Here is a 21,355-nt window from a genome sequence, read left to right as displayed (position 1 = left end):
AATACAACTTTTGAGCAGTGATTTTTCATTGATATTTTCTTAGAAACCAATTTAGTAGTTTTAAATAAAATATTTGAAAGTTCTGTCTATATAACCGTACCACTAATAATCTACAATGCGCGATGCTTATCATTACTATAAAAATTACAACTTTTAAAATGTTTTTCATCATTTTCATTCGCCTACTCTTATTAAATTAAATAAAGTTAATGGTCATTAGGAAATTTTCCTACGCTACTGAATGCCTTCAAGTCTTCATTTGGAGAATACATGTTGACCTAGGAGCAATGCATTCCAAAATTTTCCTTTCCATCATGACGTGTGTCTGTTTATGTGTTGTGCCCTATATGTAACTACGAGTTTATTTTGTCCTGTCCAGAAGACGGGAGGACGGTCCCAGCTGCAGGCTGTTCTGTGTGAGAAGAGAAAAAGACTGATGCTTAAAGGCCCTCCGAAGGAATCTACTTAAGCCTCATACCAGATTTGGGAGGACTGGTTATACCTGCCTAAACCTGGCACAGGAAGAACAGCACTCAAGCAATTCCTACCTTGGGGTTACTAGGAATACAAGTTTCACCTTGTGACTCTGGTGTAACTTTGGTCTATTTTTCTCTTAGTAACAGCTCAGCTTGCAAACGAAAGCACTGGGACGCAACTCAGTTACATGATTGAGGACTCAGGAAAATCAATTCTTACCTTCCAGTCTTCCAAATGTAATGGTTGTATTCCAGCTTTACCATGCCCCATAAGCAAATGACTTGAGAGAGAGAGGTAGTTGGGGGCGGGGGGAGAAAAAGAAGAGGGAGAAGGAGAGGGAAGAAGAGGAGGAAGAAGAGAGAGAAAGAAAGTGAGAGAAAAAAAAAGAAACAAACAAAAAAAGACAGGAAAATTCTCTTAACCTTGAAGAGATTGGATATCCAGTGTCAGAAAATTTGGAAGGCATAGTGTTGGGAGTACTTATTTTATTTATGGTTGTAAATAAAGCCCTCAGGGAAGGTTATTAATTTATCTGTCCTATTTAGTATATTAAATTATACTACTTCATATTCTAGTGGCCTGAAAAAGTTAATTTACCACTTGAATGGCATAAATGATGAATACTTATACCAAGTCCTAGAATTTTCCAATGCTCAACAAACATTTAGTACTTTTTGTTTAGGTCTCGCTTTTTTTTTTTATTAGTTTCTATGAAAAAGGAAAACAAAATTGTAGCATTCTGTTGGGCTAACAGGACAGCTGTTGGCTAGGCTAAATACCATCTTGGAGTAAGAGATACTTTAACTTAGGGCACTGGTGCTGAGAGATGGAGGGAATATCAGAAAGGAAAAAGGCAGGGTGGAAGTGTTGAGAGGGAGGGAGATGATGTCAAAATCCATTGGCTTCCAGTGTTTCTGCTCTTTTTAGCTGGGGTGCAGTAACCTTCCATCTTACAACTTTGGGTTTCTCTAAACTTCATGCCTGCCCTCTCTACCAATGTTTTATGAGCTGTCATGTGGGACTAGAATGGGATTCTGAAAATTAAGAGCTGATTTTTATTCCACTGGATATATCAGTTGCCTGGGGCAGTAAAATAATTTAGTTTTGAAATGAAATGTCATTTGTGGGAGAAAAGTGCACAACAATTTATTTAATTTAAACAATAGGATGGGGAGGAAGAGGCAGACACCCAAACTACATTTCATGAGTAAAATAAGGCTTACGTGACTTTTGGATGCTATAGAAATAAAATTTCTGCACTGAGGGACATAATTATCCACATAAATCTTATATGAGGAACACAGATCAGTATAAAAATAGCTGTACCTTTTGTTTATCTTGGAGGCAATATGTAACCACATAAGGTAAAATTGGATGCTGCTTGCTTTCTGTAAAAGCTGTGAGGATGTCTTTCTGTTCCAGAAATTGCTTAGTGCAATTAAATGAAAATATACTGAATACATGAGTAAATTCATAAATAGAAATACAAATGAAATTTCTAAAGTAGGTCCTGGTGAGCCCAAATTTTACAAATTATTAGAAGACAATGCACCTGGAAACTAAGACACTAGCTTGAAGACTTTTTTCATTTCTTTTCTTTTCTTTCTTTTTTGTTTCTTTTCTATCTTTCTTTCTTTGTTGTTGTTGTTGCTGTTGTTGTCGTCGTCGTCGTCTTTGTTTTGAGACAGTGTCTCACTCTTGCCCCTTGGCTGGAGTGAAGTGGCTCTATCTAGGTTCATTGCAGCCTCCATCTCCCAGGCTTAAGCGATCCCCCCCGCCTCAGCCTCAGGGAATGGATGGGACTGCAGGTGCACACCACCATGCCCGGCTATTAATTTACTTTTGTATTTTTTGTAGAGACGAGGTTTCGCTATGGCTTCAAGACTTTAAAAGGCAACAATGACTCTTTTGAAATTGCCTGCATTATCAAATGCCTGAAGTCAACCACAAGGAATGGGACTCTGGTTTCTCCATGACACTAGCAATCCTCTGAAATAAAGGAAGTTAGAATTCCAGAACACGTTTGGGTCTCTGACTCTAACTCGGTGGCTTCCAGGAGTTTAGATCAGCCTGCAGGCCCGACGGGCACCCCTGACACCGCTCCACGCGGATTCTTTACATCTCCCTCCCTACCTTGTTTACGCCCTAAGGGGGAGGGAAATGAACAGTCAGTCAGGTGAGACCCAGCAGGGGGAGTGGTGAGCTGGTTCGAGGGCAGCCCGAATATGTCCCTGGGTGTGGGTATGGGTGTGGGGCAATTTGGGTGGGAGCAGCGTGGAGGCTCCTAGGACCAAGTCCTGCGCCTCTTTGGCGGGGTGTGTGCAGGAGGAGCGGGGATAAATAGGAGGCTCCCTCCTCCGGGCGACATTCACGGAGCCGGCCGGCCGCCCGCCCTGGGTGTTTCCCTGCCTTGTAGCCAGGGTGCCAGCCTGGGAAGTAGTTTCGTTTCCTTCTGGCTCCGGGATTAGTTTCCAGGCACCCTCTCAGGCGCCCGAGGCCCCGGGAAGGGGGCGAAGAAGGAGGGAGACTTGTCTAGGGGCTGCCCGGCCCCGCAGAGCGGGGTTGATGGACCGGGCCGCCCGGGGCAGCGGCGCCAGCTCCCCGCCACTGCTCCTGGCCCTTGCCCTGGGTAAGTGGCCGTGCTGGGCACTGGAAACCAGGAGGAAAGTCTGGGGCTGGAGTCGCGGGGAGGGCGAACCCTGAACCGAGCTGGCATCTGGACAAGAGGGCGCGCTCGGGCTGGCAGGCGCGGGTTGGAGAACTTTGAAGGCTGGGAGAGCGCGAGGTTAAGGATCTGGCAATTGGGCACCTGGGTCTGCACCTGTTGGAGGCAGTCAGTCCCTAGACGCGTGAGGAGGCCCGAGGGCGGAAGCGATTCCGAGGTCCTCGCTGCCAGTGCTGCGAGCAGGCCGCCAGCTGCTGCGTTGTGCGCACAGCAGTGGGCCTGGCGGCGCCGGCGGGGTGTCCACCGGGGTGAGGCGCTGTGCCCGCGAGTGAGGGGCGGGGTGGGGGGGGAGCAGGGAAACCCACTAAAGAAGCTCACGTGGGAGTATAGACCAAGAAGCATATCCTGCAGGAGGCAGAAGAACGGGAACTCTTTGAGTGAAGGTGTGATCACTTGGCATTAGGGAAGAGTGCCAGCGGGAGAAGGAGTAGCAGGATGCCTAGAGCCCTCCAGAGGGTGTCTCTTGCCTCCTTAGGAGTCAGAACTCACAAAGCAGAGCTGGAACTTCAGATGGAGCTGGAAGCAGGCCTCCCCTTCCCCTCCACCGAGGGAAGGTAGTGAGAAGGCTTCTAGGTAGGAAAAATCCCAACTCTTCAAAGCATACTCTCTGCATCACGGTCATTTTGTGGGGTAGAGAAGGGAAGGGAAACCAAGTGACGTTTTCTAATCTTAGCTGGGCTGTAGACACATCTGGGTTTGGAACATTTATGTGATAGGAAGAGATTCTCCACAGCTGAAGCGTCACCACAATATCACTCCTAACTTCAAGCCTGGGAAGGGGACAACACAAATGAAAAAGAATGGAAATTCCTCTTATGGAGGAAAAAGAGGGGGAGCCTAAATGAAAACTTTCATTTGACTGCATCCTTGGAGTAAGAGAGGTGGCTAAAAAGGTACAGCGAACTTGGCTGGAGGTGGATCAGACTTAGGACCAAGGTTAGAGAAAATAAACTTATTTAACAAACTGTGAAGAGGAAGGAGTCAGTAACAATTTAGTGGTAGAGTGAATGTGTACATTCATGAAGAAGAGCAATGGGGCTGAGGCTTAACCCTAGAAATAGTACTGATGCTTTTGCCAGCATTGCTTGCATGTAGCTGACATTCTCTTCCTCCACCGTGTCTAAGCTATCCAACAGTCAAAGTATTCCCTGAGAATCTGTCACAGTCAGCAAGGTGCTGAGGTTTGTAGGAATGGAGGTGGGAAAAGGGCTCATGAGATTCCTAAAATAAAACATGATTCCTGCCCTAGAACTCACACTGAATTTGGAAATGCAAGCCCAGCAGTGTCACCTGTGGAAGAATTCATGAAAGCAGAAAAGGGAGAGAGAGCTCAACAGTGGGGGCTGGAAGAGTGGGGAAAGGCTGAATGGAGGACACGAATGCGTGCCTTGAGGCTTGGGTAGAGTTTGCAATAGTAGAGAGGAAAGAGGGAACAGAGACAAGGGAAAAAGCAATTAGTAAAGGGTTGGCGATGTGAATGAGCATGCTTTACTGGAAAGAGCAGAATTTCTGAGAGGTAGACAGATTATGAAGAACCGAAAAAGCCAGATTAGAATATTTGGAAAAGAATCAATAAGGTATTAAACACACACCATCATAGGGCTTGACTAGGGAGTGATATGATGCAAACAATGATTTAAAGGTGATAAATCTGGCAATGAGGTGCAGTATAGGAAGGGGGGGCGCTTGTGGGCCAGAAGACCTGATTGTCTCTTAGGTATAATCTGGGCATGGGCTAATTGGGGCCTAAATTAGGGTGATGTTTTAGCAGAAGTGTCATAATAGAAATGACTATCGAAAGTCGATGGACATTCTTTCCCCTTTACTATCACACAATATTTTCTTCTCAAAATTTGTCAAAAGACAGAAATGTACAACAAAAAGCAAAACTCTAATCCAGTGCTATTGTACAACACTCAGGGTAACCTAAATGTACAACCACCCTGTTAACTGATTGGCTTGGGAAATTGAATTTGGTCTCTACATCCCCTTAAAGCTCTACTTCTTGCAAAATGCTAAAGGATGTAATTTGTTGGCATCGCTATTTCCATTAAGTGGTCCTATTTCTGTCATACACACTTTACTTTTAAGTCCCCTTCCTAAATTATGTCACGTTGTTCTATTTACTTTTTGAAAAGAATGTGAGCAATAAGATGCATGAGGCACTATTGTGTGTGTGTGTGTGTGTGTGTGTGTGTGTGTGTGTAAGATGGTGGAAATGCGATGAGAGTGGGCATTGAGCAGACATGAGCCCTGGTTCCAGCTCTGCCATTTCATGACTCTGAGATGTCTGTAAGTTACAACTTTCTGGGCCTTGTTTTTCTCATTTGTAAAATGAAGAGGTTTCATTAGATGGTGATGTCCTTTCCGTGTCACATTTTTTCGAAAAGTAAACAAAATAACATGTGACTTAAATTAGAAATGGCTTATGTCTATTATAAATGTAGATGCTCCTTAAATACATCTGACATTTAGTAGATGGATTTTTACAGGATAATTTCCTTTCTAACATATGCAAATTATGTACTACTTTCTTTGGGAAATTTTATAAAGACAGAAGTGGGGTTGGAGATATAAAAAGAAAGTATACCATAAGCAGATTGTATGTTACAAATACATTTAATATAAATATAAATTATAGGTTTATGTGTTATTGATATTCTTTATATACAGTAATTTAGTTTAATTTTCTAAAACTGTTTAAAGGTGTTTTCTAAGTCAGTAGAAATCCTGAGCCATTTAATCTTACTTTCTCAAAAAATGAGATTTTCCAAAAAGGGCTCATATTTCTCTACTGTATTTTCTTTTTCTTTTTTTTTTTCTTTTTTTGAGACAGAGTCTCACTGTTTCGCTTAGACTTGGGTACAGTGGCATGATCTCAGCTCACTGCAACCTCCGCCTCCAGGGCTCAAGTGACCCTCCTGTCTCAGCCTCTCGAGTAGCTGGGACAACAGGCACTCGCTACCATGCCCGGCTAATTTTTGTATTTTTTGAAGAGACGGGGTTTTGCCATGTTGGCCAGGCTGGTCTTAAACTCCTGGTCTCAGAGATCGTAGCAGATAAATATTTGTTCCTGAATTAGGTAGAGAGAGATAGGACACTCAAGTGCAGAGATGTTGCATTGCATATAACAGGAAAAACCAATACTGGAAACCATTTCTTTTGACTTATTTAAAAAGCATATAGGCTCATCCTAGCTGTCTCCTACACCTTTGCTTTCCCTACTGCCTACCCATACATCTGTGCCATCCCTGGCTCTGGCTATTCTCTGAGAGATTCTTGGACTCCTGGCTCTTCCTTGCTTCCATTAAACCCCGCTTCTCCTAGCTCAGGGCCAGGCTAGCCTGGCTGATAATGTTCAGTTGGTATTGGTCAGACCAGGTGCTTTATTTTGGACTGTGTCTGGCCTGTGTCACTCAATGTCTATTCTGATTCTATCCTAGTCTGATTCTGTCCTTGAACTTGTGGGTGACTCCTGTATATTCTCCAGTCTGCTTAGAGCACCAACACCTAGGGGATGCTCCTTTGGGTAGATGGAGAAGGGGTGACATTGCTTCATAGTCTCCCTGATAGAACCCACATGGCAATTACTGAAAATGGGTGAAAAGAGCATATCTTGAGGCAGGGTCATGTAGTGGTCAAGCCTGTAGACTCTGAACCAGAACTTCGGGGCATGGCCCTCTGGTGCTGTGACTTTGCTGGCTCTGAAACTTCGGGCAAGTCTCTTAAACCTACTTGGCCCAGTTTCCTCACCTGTAAAAGCTAATAGTAATGGGACCAATGCAGTTATGTAAATTAAATGCATTACTATGTAAAGCCACTTAAAATGTGCCCCAAACATAGAATAAGCATGAGTTATTATAATATACAATAGGAAAGCACAGGACAAATCATTAATTGTTATCAATACCTCTTAAAATTTTTTGACATTTTGAGTCTGGATACTTCCCAAATGTCATCAGGCTCTGCTAATTAATGGGAAGACTTTCTGTTGCCTTCATTTCTCAAATTCCTGCTCCCGCTAGTTATGAAACAGGTAATAGATAAAAATCCTCAAAAAAGTTTTATTTTGACTGCTTTTGTCAAAAAGGAACAAATGTAAAAAATAAAGCTGCAAAAGTAAAATGCATATCTACTTTTGAAAAAAATAAGTGCCTCTACAGATTGTTCTTCCTCTGCCAGTTTTGATCCTAATTTTATGCAATGAAGAGCTTTACTGCACTTGCCTAGCATTGATATCAGACACAAAAGTTAGACTGCACTAGCAGAGTAAAATAAAATATTTAGAAGGTAATTTTAATATTTTAGGAAATCTCATCAAAATCGGGTTGTCAGATTTATTTGAATTATATAAATAATTGCCTTAATTAAAAATAAATAAAACTGTCATTTTAGAAGAATGGATGATGATGCAATGTCAAAAGCTGTTTCTCTGTATAAGAAAAATACATTAATTTAGGAAAGTTTTCTTAGGACAAAATAATTTTTTCAGATGCTTAAGAACAGATAGCCATGCATAAATATTTTTATTCTATAATGGTTGCCTTGTAACATTGAGAAAGTTGCTTAAACTCCTTTTGTGTAATTCTCTCACCTATAGAATGTTAATAAAGGTAACTATCATTTAGAGACACAGAATTATTTTGAGGATAAAATGAGAAAATGCAGGAAAAGATTTTAGAACAATAATTGGCAGGTAATATTCAATGTATTATTACTATCTTAACTTTGTGAATATTCAGATAACATTTCAATTATTTCATAGCTATTTGTCTAAAAAGAACTAGAATCAGTGTTTATTAAGCCAATTGGAGTGTTAGGGTTTGTACATTGATCAAAGGAAACTGCCATAATAGTCACCACTATTATGGAGGCAAGCAAAGGAAAATAGGGCAGGAATTTGCCCACCATGGCCATGCTTTCAAAAGTGCTTTGAATTGTTTCCTTAGAATGTAAGCTCCATGATGGCAGGGATTGTTTACAGTTATAGCTCAGTTCCTATGTATAGTAGGTGCTCAATAAATACTTGTTGAATGAATGAATGTCAGTGGGGATAGTCCAGGAAGTCCTTCCAGGTCAGTAGCTTCTCAGAGTGTATCACAAAGATCTTGATTGTGAACTTTTCTGTTTCCTCACATACACACTCACATCCACTCCCTCTCTCCCAACACCCACTTTCCTAGCTTTGATAATCAAAATGTAAGAATCTCCTTCTCCCAGAACTCAGTATCCTATCTTTAATGTCTTCAGATTTGCTAACGATGACTTACTTTTGATACACAGCTCCTTGCTGAGATGGCAGCTGACTCTGGTTTTGCCAAATGGGCAGACCTGCTATGAGTTTTGTTCATGAAAGTTGGTTAGTGACTATCGCAATTAGCAAAACATTAACATATCCAAATGCATAACTCTTTTGCTCATGGCACAGTACTTGGCAGGTTGATGAAAAGTACTGTCATTATTTCTAAACGTGATAGTGAGGAAGACAGACCTAAAAATTTTTACTATTTTAAATTTTACTATTTTAAAGTATGTCTAATACTGTTTACAGTGTGTTAAACATTATTAAAACTGTATTAAACATTAATGAGAAAAGTCTAAGTGTAGGCTATTGTCTTTCTAGAAAGACTTACATAGGATAGAAATGTTCATTCCAAATGAAACATTGTATGATAGTTCAATCCTTAAGGAGGTTTAAATTACATAGTACAGATTAAATATGATCTCAGAAAAGGAGAATTTATTATGGGCTTGAGTTATTAGGGGAAAATTCACTAATAGTGACAATTCTTCCTTGGTAGTGGTGAAGGAAAAAATGGGAGAAGAATTAAAAGGTGGACAAATTAATAGTTATCATTTTTTTGTGTGTAGCAGTTAAGTAGACCCAAATATCTCAAACGAAAAGTTAATTTTGTGCAGTTTTAGAGGAAATATTGTCTGGATAAGAAAATGATTTCCAGAATGAGGGTATTCGTCAGAATCCTGAATTCTTTTTCTTTTTTAATTATACTTTAAGTTTTAGGGTACACGTGTACAACGTGCAGGTTAGTTACATATGTATACACGCGCCATATTGGTGTGCTGCACCCATTAACTCGTCATTTAACATTAAGTATATCTCCTAATGCTATCCCTCCCCCCTGCCCCCACCCCACAACAGGCCCCGGTGTGTGATGTTCCCCTACCTGTGTCCATGTGTTCTCATTGTTCAATTACCACCTATGAGTGAGAACATGTGGTGTTTGGTTTTTTTTCCCTGCGATAGTTTGCTGAGAATGATGGTTTCCAGCTTCATCCATGTCCCTACAAAGGACATGAACTCATCATTTTTTATGGCTGCATAGTATTCCATGGTATATATGTGCCACATTTTCTTAATCCAGTCTATCATCGTTGGACATTTGGGTTGGTTCCAAGTCTTTGCTATTGTGAATAGTGCCGCAATAAACATACGCATGCATGTGTCTTTATAGCAGCATGTTTTATAATCCTTTGGGTATATACCCAGTAATGGGATTGCTGGGTCAAATGGTATTTCCAGTTCTAGATCCCTGAGGAATCGCCACACTGACTTCCACAATGGTTGAACTAGTTTACAGTCTCACCAACAGTGTAAAAGTGTTCCTACTTCTCCACATCCTCTCCAGCACCTGTTGTTTCCTGACTTTTTAATGATCACCATTCTAACTGGTGTGAGATGGTATCTCATTGTGGTTTTGATTTGCATTTCTCTGATGGCTAGTGATGATGAGCATATTTTCATGTGTCTGTTGGCTGCATAAATGTCTTCTTTTGAGAAGTGTCTGTTCATATCCTTTGCCCACTTTGTGATGGGGTTGTTTGTTTTTTTTCTTGTAAATTTGTTTGAGTTCATTGTAGATTCTGGATATTAGCCCTTTGTCAGATGAGTAGATTGCAAAAATTTTCTCCCATTCTGTAGGTTGCCTGTTCACTCTGATGGTAGTTTCTTTTGCTGTGCAGAAGCTCTTTAGTTTAATTAGATCCCATTTGTCAATTTTGGCTTTTGTTGCCATTGCTTTTGGTGTTTTAGACATGAAGTCCTTGTCCATGCCTATGTCCTAATGGTATTGCCTAGGTTATCTTCAAGGGTTTTTATGGTTCTAGGTCTAACATGTAAGTCTTTAATCCATCTTGAGTTAATTTTTGTATAAGGTGTAAGGAAAGGATCCAGTTTCAGCTTTCTATGTATGACTAGCCAGTTTTCCCAGCACCATTTATTAAATAAGGAATCCTTTCCCCATTTCTTGTTTTTGTCAGGTTTGTCAAAGATCAGATGGTTGTAGATATGTGGCATTATTTCTGAGGGCTCTGTTCTGTTCCATTGGTCTATATCTCTGTTTTGGTACCAGTACCATGCTGTTTTGGTTACTGTGGCCTTGTAATATAGTTTGAAGTCAGGTAGCATCATGTCCCAAGCTTTTTTCTTTTGGCTTAGGATTGACTTGGCAATGCGGGCTGTTTTTTGGTTCCATATGAACTTTAAAGTAGTTTTTTTCCAATTCTGTGAAGAAAGTCATTTGTAGCTTGATGGGGATAGCATTGAATCTATAAATTACCTTGGGCAGTATGGCCATTTTCACGATATTGATTCTTCCTACCTATGAGCATGGAAGCTTCTTCCATTTGTTTGTATCCTCTTTTATTTCATTGAGCAGTGGTTTGTAGTTCTCCTTGAAGAGGTCCTTCACATCCCTTGTAAGTTGGAGAATCCTGAATTCTTGATACATTTCTATCTCTGCAGGATATCCTAGGAATTGGAGGCAGGGGATTTTGTAATTTAGACAAATTGATGCTTTTTATTACAAGATAGACTTAAAATATTACGTGGTCTCCTATCTGGGGAATTTGTTAAAATACTCTGGAAATATCTAGACTTCCTTTTACCTTATTCCCTACAGCTTGGGTACAAGCTGGCCCCACCTTTTGTGTAATGTCCAGATTAGTGGTTTGCTGGTTTGCTTCCTGTTTCTTTTTCTCTTTTCCCTAATCATGTATTGCTGGGCTTTCTTAGGTTGGAGATGGCTCGTAATCAGGAGGTCCTCCAGGTCCATCTTAGAGTAGCAACAGCACCTGGGAAAAAAAAGACTTTACAGATGTGGGAACTAACACTGTGAAAGATTAAATAGCTTTCCTAAAGTGTAGTATATGCCTAGAACTCATATTCTGATCTTTATGACTCCGTGTGTGCTTTCAACCCTCCCCTGTCCTGCTTTTATGCTTATTGATCTTAGGCTGTGCCAGACCCCAGCTGATACTGGATCTGCAAAGAATCATACCTAAGTTGGTCAAGAATGCTCACAAGTCAAATATAAGAGGAAAGCAATTGGATTAAAATTCATATGTTTTATATTGCTCAAGATGGCTAGCCTTTCCAGACATACTTATATCTTAAAAAAGAAATCTTAGTGTTTCAACTGTATATCTAATTGTTATAATTTAAAGAAACAACGAAAGACGTTTTTAGATGGTTGGAGGGAGATGCAATATTTAATCTTAATTCACATCAATTAAACAAGGTCAAATAACCATGAAATACTTTCATTTGTTCTCTACATTTTCTTTCCTGAGGATATGTAGTATGTTACTTACCTGACTCATAGACTAGAGGTATTAATTACAAAATGGGGATGAGAAGTTTAACAGTATTCATATTCAGCCTCCTTGTTTTAAAGTGATGAGCTAGTTGCATAACAGGATGAATTACTAATATAACATTTTCCTCTTTGCAAGATTGTGGATTTATTCACTTGTTTAACATTATTTAGTTTTGAAGAGTTGCATAAGGATTGCCTGACTCATAGTAGGACCTCAAAACGTATTAATTAAATGAGTGAATGAATGTAAGTGGCTACTGGGGGGAAGATGCCCAGCCAGCAAAATGACAACAGGTTAAGTAAAAAAAAAATTTGTATTTCTTGTTGGCAAAACACTGAGCCCAGATTCAGAGATGTGGTAGAAGGACAGGTTTCTCCATCCCTTGTTATATGGGACTTGCTGCTAGCAATGCTAGAGATTCTTTCACAAAAGGCTTTTCTTTTTCCCGTAGCATTTCTTGTATTTCTCATGTTTCATATGGAGGATTCAGACTGCTACATGTTTGGTTCAGGGCAGATTTTACTGGTTGAAATGTAAACTTTTAAAATAAGTGTCTAAGTTGGGGAGGGAAGGACAATGGACTCAGGGCACTCTCCAGTGGTTTATTTAAAAACACCCTTGAATTCTGTGAGATGTCAGATGATTTTCTCTCTTGTGTGATTATAATTGTTTTTAACAGAAATGGTTTTCATTAATGGCGAGTAATCAAATTGTTGTATTCATGGGTTTATGTTTAGTATTAAAAAGATAAACAAACTTTTGGTGGCTCCTATAGAAATGGAGATAGCTTTGCTTTGGAGGCTGACTGCAGCCTGAGTTGTCAGTGTTGAGAATCCCTAACTTATTTAGTATTATATACAAAGATTTCATAACAATCAATTGTCTGAAATTTTTAGTGGTTAAATTTAAGCACATTACACACGGATCTTTGTTCTCTGCTCTTTGGAGTGAGCTGCATGGTCCAGGCCATCCTGGAATAGGTGAGAACCACTTCCCTCTGTCTTCTAGTTCAGAAAGCCTGTAGTACCACCAGGAAATTGTCATCAGAGCTGAATTAAGCACTTTCAGGACACTTACACTTGACTTGTTCATGATCACCTTCCTACTGAAATGCCATCTGAGTTTCTGACACTCGACTGGTCTCATCTCTTAGGGTGACAGACACAAGATGTTAGTACGTATTCAGGTATCTCCTTGACCTTCTCTATGGAATATCAACATAGTTACTTACATTTTGGGGAAGCTTTATAATTGTAAAAGCATTTTACTACCCATTATCTCGTTTGATCTTCACAATAAAAATAATAGCAGAATGGTTGTGTAATATGTGCCAGGCACTGTTCTAAGAGCATAATATTTCATTTCATCCACATAACATTCATCTAACACAGGAGCTAGGTTGATATCATTATTATTCCCATTTATAGAGTAGGATATGAAACATAAAGGGATTAAGCAACTTGCCCAAGGTTCTGGCTTTAGGAGAACTATATGTGTGAGGTGATAGTTTTTTCTTAGTCCTGATAAATTTACCACAGTGATATGAGATGATAATATTAGAGGAAGCTGAAAGTGGGTAAAGGGTGTGTGAGAATTCCCTGCACTTTGCAACTTTTCTGTAAATATAAAATTGTTCCAAAATAAAAAGTTTATTACCAAAAAAGACACTGCAGGAAATTCCAATTACTAGTCAGTTTGGCTATTCACCTACTTAGAAAATAGGGCTTGACACATCAAAAATCTAGAAAGATCTCAAGGTAACAACCTTACATTACAACTAAAAGAACTAGAGAACCAAGAGCAAACAAACCCCAAAGCTAGCAGAAGACAAAAAAAAAATACCAAGATCAGAGCTGAGCTGAAGGAAATAGAGACGTGCAAAACCCTTCAAGAAGTCAATAAATCCAGGAACTGGTGTTTTGAAAAAATTAATAAAATAGCTAGCTAGACTAATAAAGAAGAAAAGAGAGAAGAATCAAAAAACACAACAGAAATGGTAAGGGGGATATCACCACTGACCCACAGAAATACAAACAAACATCAGAGAATAATATAAACACCTCTATTAACATAAACTAGAAAATGTAAGATAAACGGATAAATTCCTGGACACATACACCTTCCCAAGAGTAACTCAGGAAGAAATTAAATCCCTGAACAGACCAATAATGAGTTCTGAAATTGAAGCAGTAATAAATAGCCTACCAACCAAAAAAAAAGCCCAGGACCTGACAGATTCATGGCTGAATTCTACCAGAGGAGCAAAGAAGGCTTGGTAACATTTCAGCTGAAACTATTCCAGAAAATTAAAAAGGAGGGATTACTGCCTAGCTCATTCTATGAGGCCAGCATCATCCTGATACCAAAACCCGGCAGAGATACAAAAACCAAAAAGTAAAAATTCAGGCCAATATCCTTGATGAACATTGACGCAAAAATCAACAAAATACTGGCAAACCAAATCCAGCAGCATATCAAAAAGCTTATCCACCATGACCAAATTGGCTTCATCTCTGGGATGCAAGGTTGGTTCAACATATGCAAATCAATAAATGCGATTCATCATATAAACAGAACTAAAGACAAAAACCACATGATTATCTCAATAGATGCAGAAAAGGCCTTTGATAAAATTCAACATCCCTTCGTGTTAAAAACTCTCAATAAACTAGGTATTGAAAGAACATATGTCAAAACAGTAAGAGCCATATATGACAAACCCACAGCCAGTATCATACTGAATGGGCAAAAGCTGCAAGCATTCCCCTCAAAAAGCAGCACAAGACAAGGATGCCATCTCTCACCACTCCTGCTCAACACAGTTTTGAATGTTCTGGCCAGGAAAGAGAAAGAAATAAAGAGTATGCAAGTAGGAAGAGAGGAAGTTGAATTATCTTTGTTTGCAGATGACAGGATCCTATATGTAGAAAATCCCATTGTCTCTGGCCAGGATAGAGAAAGAAATAAAGAGTATGCAAGTAGGAAGAGAAAAAGTTGAATTATCTTTGTTTGCAGATGACAGGATCCTATATGTAGAAAACCCCATCGTCTCAGCCCAAAAGCTTATTATGCAGATAAGCAACTTCAGCAGGCTCAGGTTACAAAATCAATGTGCAAAAATCATTAGCATTCTCTCTCTCTTTTCTTTTTCTGAGAGAGAATCTCTCCCTGTCAACCAGCCTGGAGTGCAGTGGCACTATCTCAGCTCACTGCAACCTCTGCCTCCGAGGTTCCAGCAATTCTCCTGCCTCAGCCTCCAGAGTAGCTGGGATTATAGGTGCCCACCACCATACCCAGCTAATTTTTGTATTTTAGTAGAGACAGGGTTTCATCATGTTGGTCAGGCTGGTCTCAAACTCCTGACCTCAAATGATCCATCTGCCTTGGCCTCCCAAAGTGCAGGGATTACAGGAGTGAGCCACCACACCAGCCTAATCCATAGCATTCTTATACACCAACAACAGTCAAGCCAGGAGCCAAATCAGGAATGAACTCCCATTCGTAATTGCTACAAAAAGAGTAAAATACCTAGAAATATAGCTAACATGGGAAGTGAAGGACCTCTTCAGGGCAAACTACAAACCACTGCTCAAAGAAATCAGAGAGGACACAAACAAATGGGAAAACATTCCATTCTCATGGACAGGAAGAATCAATATCATGACAATGGTCATGCTGCCCAGCGTAATTTATAGATTCAATGCTATTCCCATTAAACTACCATTGACATTGTTCACAGAATTAGAAAAAACTATTTTAAAATTCATATGGTACCAAAAAAAAAAAAAAGCTGAATAGCCCCAAGACATTCCTAAACAAAAAGTACAAGGCTGGAGGCATCATTCTACCCAACTTCAAACTATACTGCAAGGCTACAGTAATCAAAACAGTATGGTACTGGCACAAGAACAGACATATAGACCAATAGAAGAGAATAGGGAGCTCAGAGATAAGACTGCACAGATACAACCATCTGATCCTTAACAAACCTGACAAAAACAAGCAATGGGGAAAAGATTCCTTATTCAATAAATGGTGCTGGGAGAACTGGCTAGTCATATGCAGAAAATTGAAACTGGACCCCTTCTTTACACTATATACAAAAAATAACTCAAGATGGATTAAATACTTAAATGTGAAACCCAAAACTATAAAAACCCTAGAAGAAAACCTAGGCAATACCATTCAGGACATTGGCATGGACAAAGATTTCATGACAAAAACACCAAAAGCAATTGCAACAAAAGCAAAAATTGACAAATTGTATCTAATTAAACTAAAGAGCTTCTGCACAGCAATAGAAACTATTATCAGGCTGAACAGACAACCTGCAGAATGGGAGAAAAATTTTGCAATCTATCAATCTGACAAAGGGCTAATATCCAGAATCTACAAGGAACTTAAGCAAATTTACAAGAAGAAAACAAACAACCCCATTAAAAGATAGGCAAAAGACATGAACAGGCACTTCTCAAAAGACATACACGTGGCCAAGAAACACATGAAAAAGAGCTCAACATCACTGATCATTAGAGAAATGAGAATCAAAACCACAATGAGATACCATTTTCACACCAGTTAGATTGGCTATTATTAAGAAGTCAAAAAACTACAGATGCTGGTGGAGTTGTAGAGAAAAGGGAATGCTTTTACACTGTTGGTGGGGGTGTAAACTAGTTTAACCATTGTGGAAGACAGTGTGGCTATCCCTCAAAGACCTAGAGGCAGAATTACGATTTAACCCAGTAATCCCATTACTGGGTATATACCCAAAGGAATATAAATTATTCTACTATAAAGATACATGCATGCATATGTTCTGTGCATCAGTATTCACAATAGCAAAGATATGAAATCAGCCTAAATGCCCATCGATGATAGACTGGATAAATAAAATGTGGTACATATACACCATGGAATATTATGCAGCCATAAAAAGAAATGAGATCATGTCCTTTGCGTAGACATGAAAAAGTTGGAAGCCATTATCTTCAGCAAACTAATGCAGGAAAAGAAAACCAAACACCATTGTTCTCACTTATAAGTGGGAGCTGAATGATGTGAACACATGGACACATAGTGGGTAACAACACACACTGGGGCCTGTTGGGGGATAGGGAAGAATAGCTAATGGACGTCGAGCTTAATACCTAGGTGATGGGATGATGTGTGTAGCAAACCACTATGGTACATGTTTACCTATGTAACAAACCTGCATATCCTGCACATGTACCCCTGAATTTAAAATGAAAAACAAAAAAAGAAAATAGGGCTGGAAATATACCTGAATCATTTCACTGATTATAATTTCAGGGTCTAGCATAGTGCCTGGCATGCAATAAATCCTCAGTAAATGTTTGATCAAATATTGATTCCATGGATGTTTCGTGAGACTATGTGACATTACAAAAAAGAAAATGACTTTGACTTTTTTGGTCATGTCTATGACTGAGACAAAGTCATAGAGATGGAAAGCAGAATGGGGGCTGGGAGGAGGGGCAAGTAGGGAGTTATTGTTTAATGGGTATAGAGTTTTAGTTTTGCAAGATGAGAAGAATTCTGGAGATGCATGGTGGTGATGGTTGCACAATGTGGATGTATTTAATGCTACCTTAAAAAAGGTTAGGATAATAAATTTTTTGTTATATGTATTTTACCATGACAAAAAAAGTGAAAAAAAAAGACAGGTAGATTATTTGCGGCACACATATTTATGGTGTGGGAGTCAGAAAAAGAGCCGGCAAAGTTGAGTAAAAAGGAGAGAATAAGTCAGGAAGCCAACAATGGGGGTGGATTTTAGATGGAAGATTTGGAAAAGTCAACCATTGACTGTCAATTTGGAAAAATCAACATCTAATGTGGATGTGAAGGAGGATGAGGCTAAAGAAGAGGCCACGCTTGAGTGAGCTATGAGGAAATTATTGGTGCTTTTGAAAGACAAGGGACAAGAGATTGTTGGTAACTGAAGCCACACACACACACACATGTGACTGAGAGAATAGAAATTGGGGTTATGGATGGAAAAGAGACAATACTTGGCTTATGAGAGTCAACTTCAAATATGTGAAAAGTCATTTTAACCAAGGTTTCCCCTGTGTAGTTCAGAGAACACAGCTTACATTAGTGAACTAAAATTCCAGGAAGGCAGCACTTACTTTCATTTGGAAGAATTTTTTTCCCAAATGGAGCTTTGAAAAAAGTGGAGCCAGCTGCCTTGGGATGTGGTGAGCTTCCCCTGCCTGTACACACATGTGGTCTGGATGGTACATAAATGGAGTTGTGTAAAGGTGATTCTTAAGGTGGGTAGGGAGTGGGCTATGACCATCAAGTTTTCTTATGTTCTTATGAGTACAGGATGATATTACTGCACTTTGGCAATGTTTTTGAGGTTGAAAGATAGAATTTCAAAACAAGAAACTCTCAGTAGACTTCCCTGGGAAGGACAGAAGACGCAGGCCACTTGGAACCTGGGAAACCAATAATGAAGAATTTTTAAAAAGACAATTGAGTTTTTCCCCCAAAACTGAATTCAGTAACTGTGTTCTCTTATGGTCCTCATCTTGGAATATAGCACCAATCCTATGCCCCAGGCTTAGTTTTTGCATTAAAGACATCGCATATTTCATATTTTACCATCTATTAAAATAATGATGACAGACTGATATCTTACTATGAAGGGGAAAAATAAAACACAACTACAATAGGTAAATGACATTGACGAAAATTTCAAATATTGTTACATTGGGAGATATTTATTTGTAACATTGCCATCCTGTGATAGAAGACTTCTGCGAGGAAAATCCCTGCTCATTTTTAGGTAAATGACAATCATCATGTAATGGAGGGTCAGAAGAGTGATTGTAAGTGTGGTTGAGATGTGAGATGAGACTACACACAAAACAATAAACTTCACTTCCATTTGCCTTTGCAGAAACATGACAAAGAATACACACCTCATTCTTAGTGATTTCCACACAACAGTTGTCTTCACTATTAAATACTTAGTGAGTGGTTTTCTATACTAGTCAGATTCTTAATTGGGAATCTGTCTTTCAGGATGTGGTGGGCAGGCATTGAGAAGCTTCAACTCGCAATATGTTTTGTGACTATTTCTTAGTGAGTCTTCTTTTCATAGGCCACACAATGAAATCAATTGAATTATTTCATAGTCACACCAAACACATCAAGAAGGCCATTGTTTCTTAATACTTTTTTGTATAATTCGTCACTCCAGCTGAACAGCTTTACTCATTCTCTCCCAAAGACACCAAGCTCATTTCTATGTCATTTCCTTTGGTCCTCAGTTTCTAAGTTCTTCTGTGAAACTTTTTGATTTCTCCAGCCTTAACACATTGCCACTTTTTGGAATTCCAATATAATTTATATCCTAAATACCTGATACCTAAAATATTCTGCCTAATCTTGCTTTCTTTATATTCCTAGTCTCTGCAAATGGTTTTATTGATAAAGATGATAACAAATTCGATGCTAAGTTGGGTTGGCTTACTCTAACTCATTTAAAGGGTTTAAGTTCTGGGGCTTTTTCAGGTTGGATGAGCATCTACTCTGAAATCTTATGTTCTTTTCTTTACCATTATTAAAGTTTGATGACTGTTTCCTCATGGGTCAGAGACCATGTTATCACTAGATCCAGAAACCAATGTCACAGTTTCACCTCACTTTGCACTTGGATAATCCTCCTTGAAAACAAATTGTCCTTTTTCCTTGGTTCCTTCACCTCCTCTCTTTGAACTACTATGGAAATTCAGTGAGCCCAAAACTTTTCATTCAAATTGTCACAATGTCTGACTGCCTGGTTTGGCCTTATTATAAAGGAATGGGAATCAAAAAGTCAAGTTTTGACAACTGATGATTTCTGAGAAACTAGCTTCAGGTTATTTTGGAGATTAAATTTAGTCATTCAATCAATTTGTCACAGATTTCATAATGGTAATAGTAAAAAAACGGTTGATTTACTGGCAAAGGCATTGTCATGTTGACAGTTTTCAGATACCTGAATTAGTTTGTATATGACAGGTTGTTAAATTACTTTCCCTTCTGGGCTTTGAAAATATAAGGTTGTGAAGTACTTTTATGAGTTAAAAATCGTATTATCAATCACTTTTGGCCTTTCCTAAACACCAAGATATTATTTCTACCATTCGGAATAGAGTTTTACATTGGAGGAAGAAGGAGTTCCTATTTTATTTTTCTGAATTTGAATGAACATACACTATTTGTAAAGACCCTCTTCTTTTTTTCTTTGCTCCTGTCTCTGCTTCCCATACTGGCCCTGAAAACCCAGAAGCCTGTGTTCCAGTTTTAGAGAATAGGCAGTTCTCCAGATGATGTGATTTAAGAAAACTTGGAAAATCCCTCTTTGTCCTGGAAAATTGTTCCCCAGGAGATGTCCTGATGCCCAAATTGCTCACTGTGTTGGGACACAAATACTGTGCACCTCCTAAGAGTCTTTCAACCACCTTCACTGCCTCTTGGTCAGCTTCTCCCCATGCCAGGTTGCTCCACTTTGAGACTTGGATAAAACACCATGTCCCAGGGCATGAGTTCTGGCCTCTCAGTCACCAAGGGGTCAGAACTGAGGGAGTTAATACTCAGTGGGGTGAATTTTGTCCACTGGGAAATTGGTGATGAAAGTGATTGGGTCTGATACATTCTTCCTCCTTTCATTTTTTTTTCCAGTGGACTGCTTCAAGATATGAGTCTTTTCTTGAACCATTCATGTGGCCGACATACTAGTGAACATGCTGTCTGAGCAAATTTCTGTGTTTCTCTGAATCTCACTTTGGAACTACACACTGCATGATAGGTGCACACATTTTATTGTTTTGTCCCTTTCTTTGCTTCATTTCCTTTCTTCCTTATTCTCACTACCCCAAGCTTGTAACTCTCAAGTAAAGTGGTAATCCCTTAGTCTGTATATTAGGTTCTGCTTTCTAGGAAACCCAGGTTGAGGCACTCTAGATTTCAGAGTGTTTCTTTTGAGTTAAATAATTTCTCTCCTTGAAGGTCTGCTTTGAAAGCAAATATATTTAGAAAGTAAAATCTGTTCAAGAATTACGTTCTTCTTGGGGCCATGTTAAAGCAGAATGAGGACAATGGTTTAAAGGAGGGCAAAACACAAGAAGAAGAAAAGATAGAAAAGGAATTAACAAAAAAGGAGAAGAACACTGTCACATTTCACCCACTTCACAGTTTTCATCTCAGCTAACCACAAACCCAGTGTTATAAACATTATTTTCACTCCCTATTTTTTTTTCAAACTCCACGTTAGATAGAGTCTCTTTTTGGACTTGGAAATTACTCCGTATATAGTATGCATTTTAAGATTCTGTTTTCTTCCTGACAGTGAAGATGTAATAAGAAAGTTCCCCAAATGCTTATTGCTTTTACTCCTAGTGTTGATTTAAACTTAAAAACTTTAACTTTATTTTTTAAAAATTAGAGATATGATTTATAATTCACTTGATTTTTAGTTATTACTGTCTATGATCTGACTTTATCAGCTATATTTGTATT

The 21,355-nt window shown here is 39.1% G+C and overlaps 1 protein-coding gene across 2 annotated transcripts in view; it reads left to right on the top strand.

Annotated features, from left to right (window-relative positions):
* Window positions 1–2,700: 2,700 nt before the first annotated feature.
* The window catches only part of BTC (betacellulin), a 51,593-nt gene continuing 32,938 nt past the window's right edge, over window positions 2,701–21,355 (top strand). For both annotated transcript variants that reach the window (XM_030818445.1, XM_003265748.2), the window contains exon 1: window positions 2,701–3,106. In XM_030818445.1, the coding sequence (XP_030674305.1) occupies window positions 3,043–3,106 (64 nt within the window). In that variant the 5' untranslated portion in view covers window positions 2,701–3,042. The remainder of the gene's footprint in view (window positions 3,107–21,355) is intronic.

Source organism: Nomascus leucogenys, chromosome 9 (genome assembly GCF_006542625.1).
Source record: "Nomascus leucogenys isolate Asia chromosome 9, Asia_NLE_v1, whole genome shotgun sequence".
Classification (NCBI taxonomy): domain Eukaryota; kingdom Metazoa; phylum Chordata; class Mammalia; order Primates; family Hylobatidae; genus Nomascus; species Nomascus leucogenys.
This window is presented reverse-complemented; position numbering and strand designations above follow the sequence as displayed.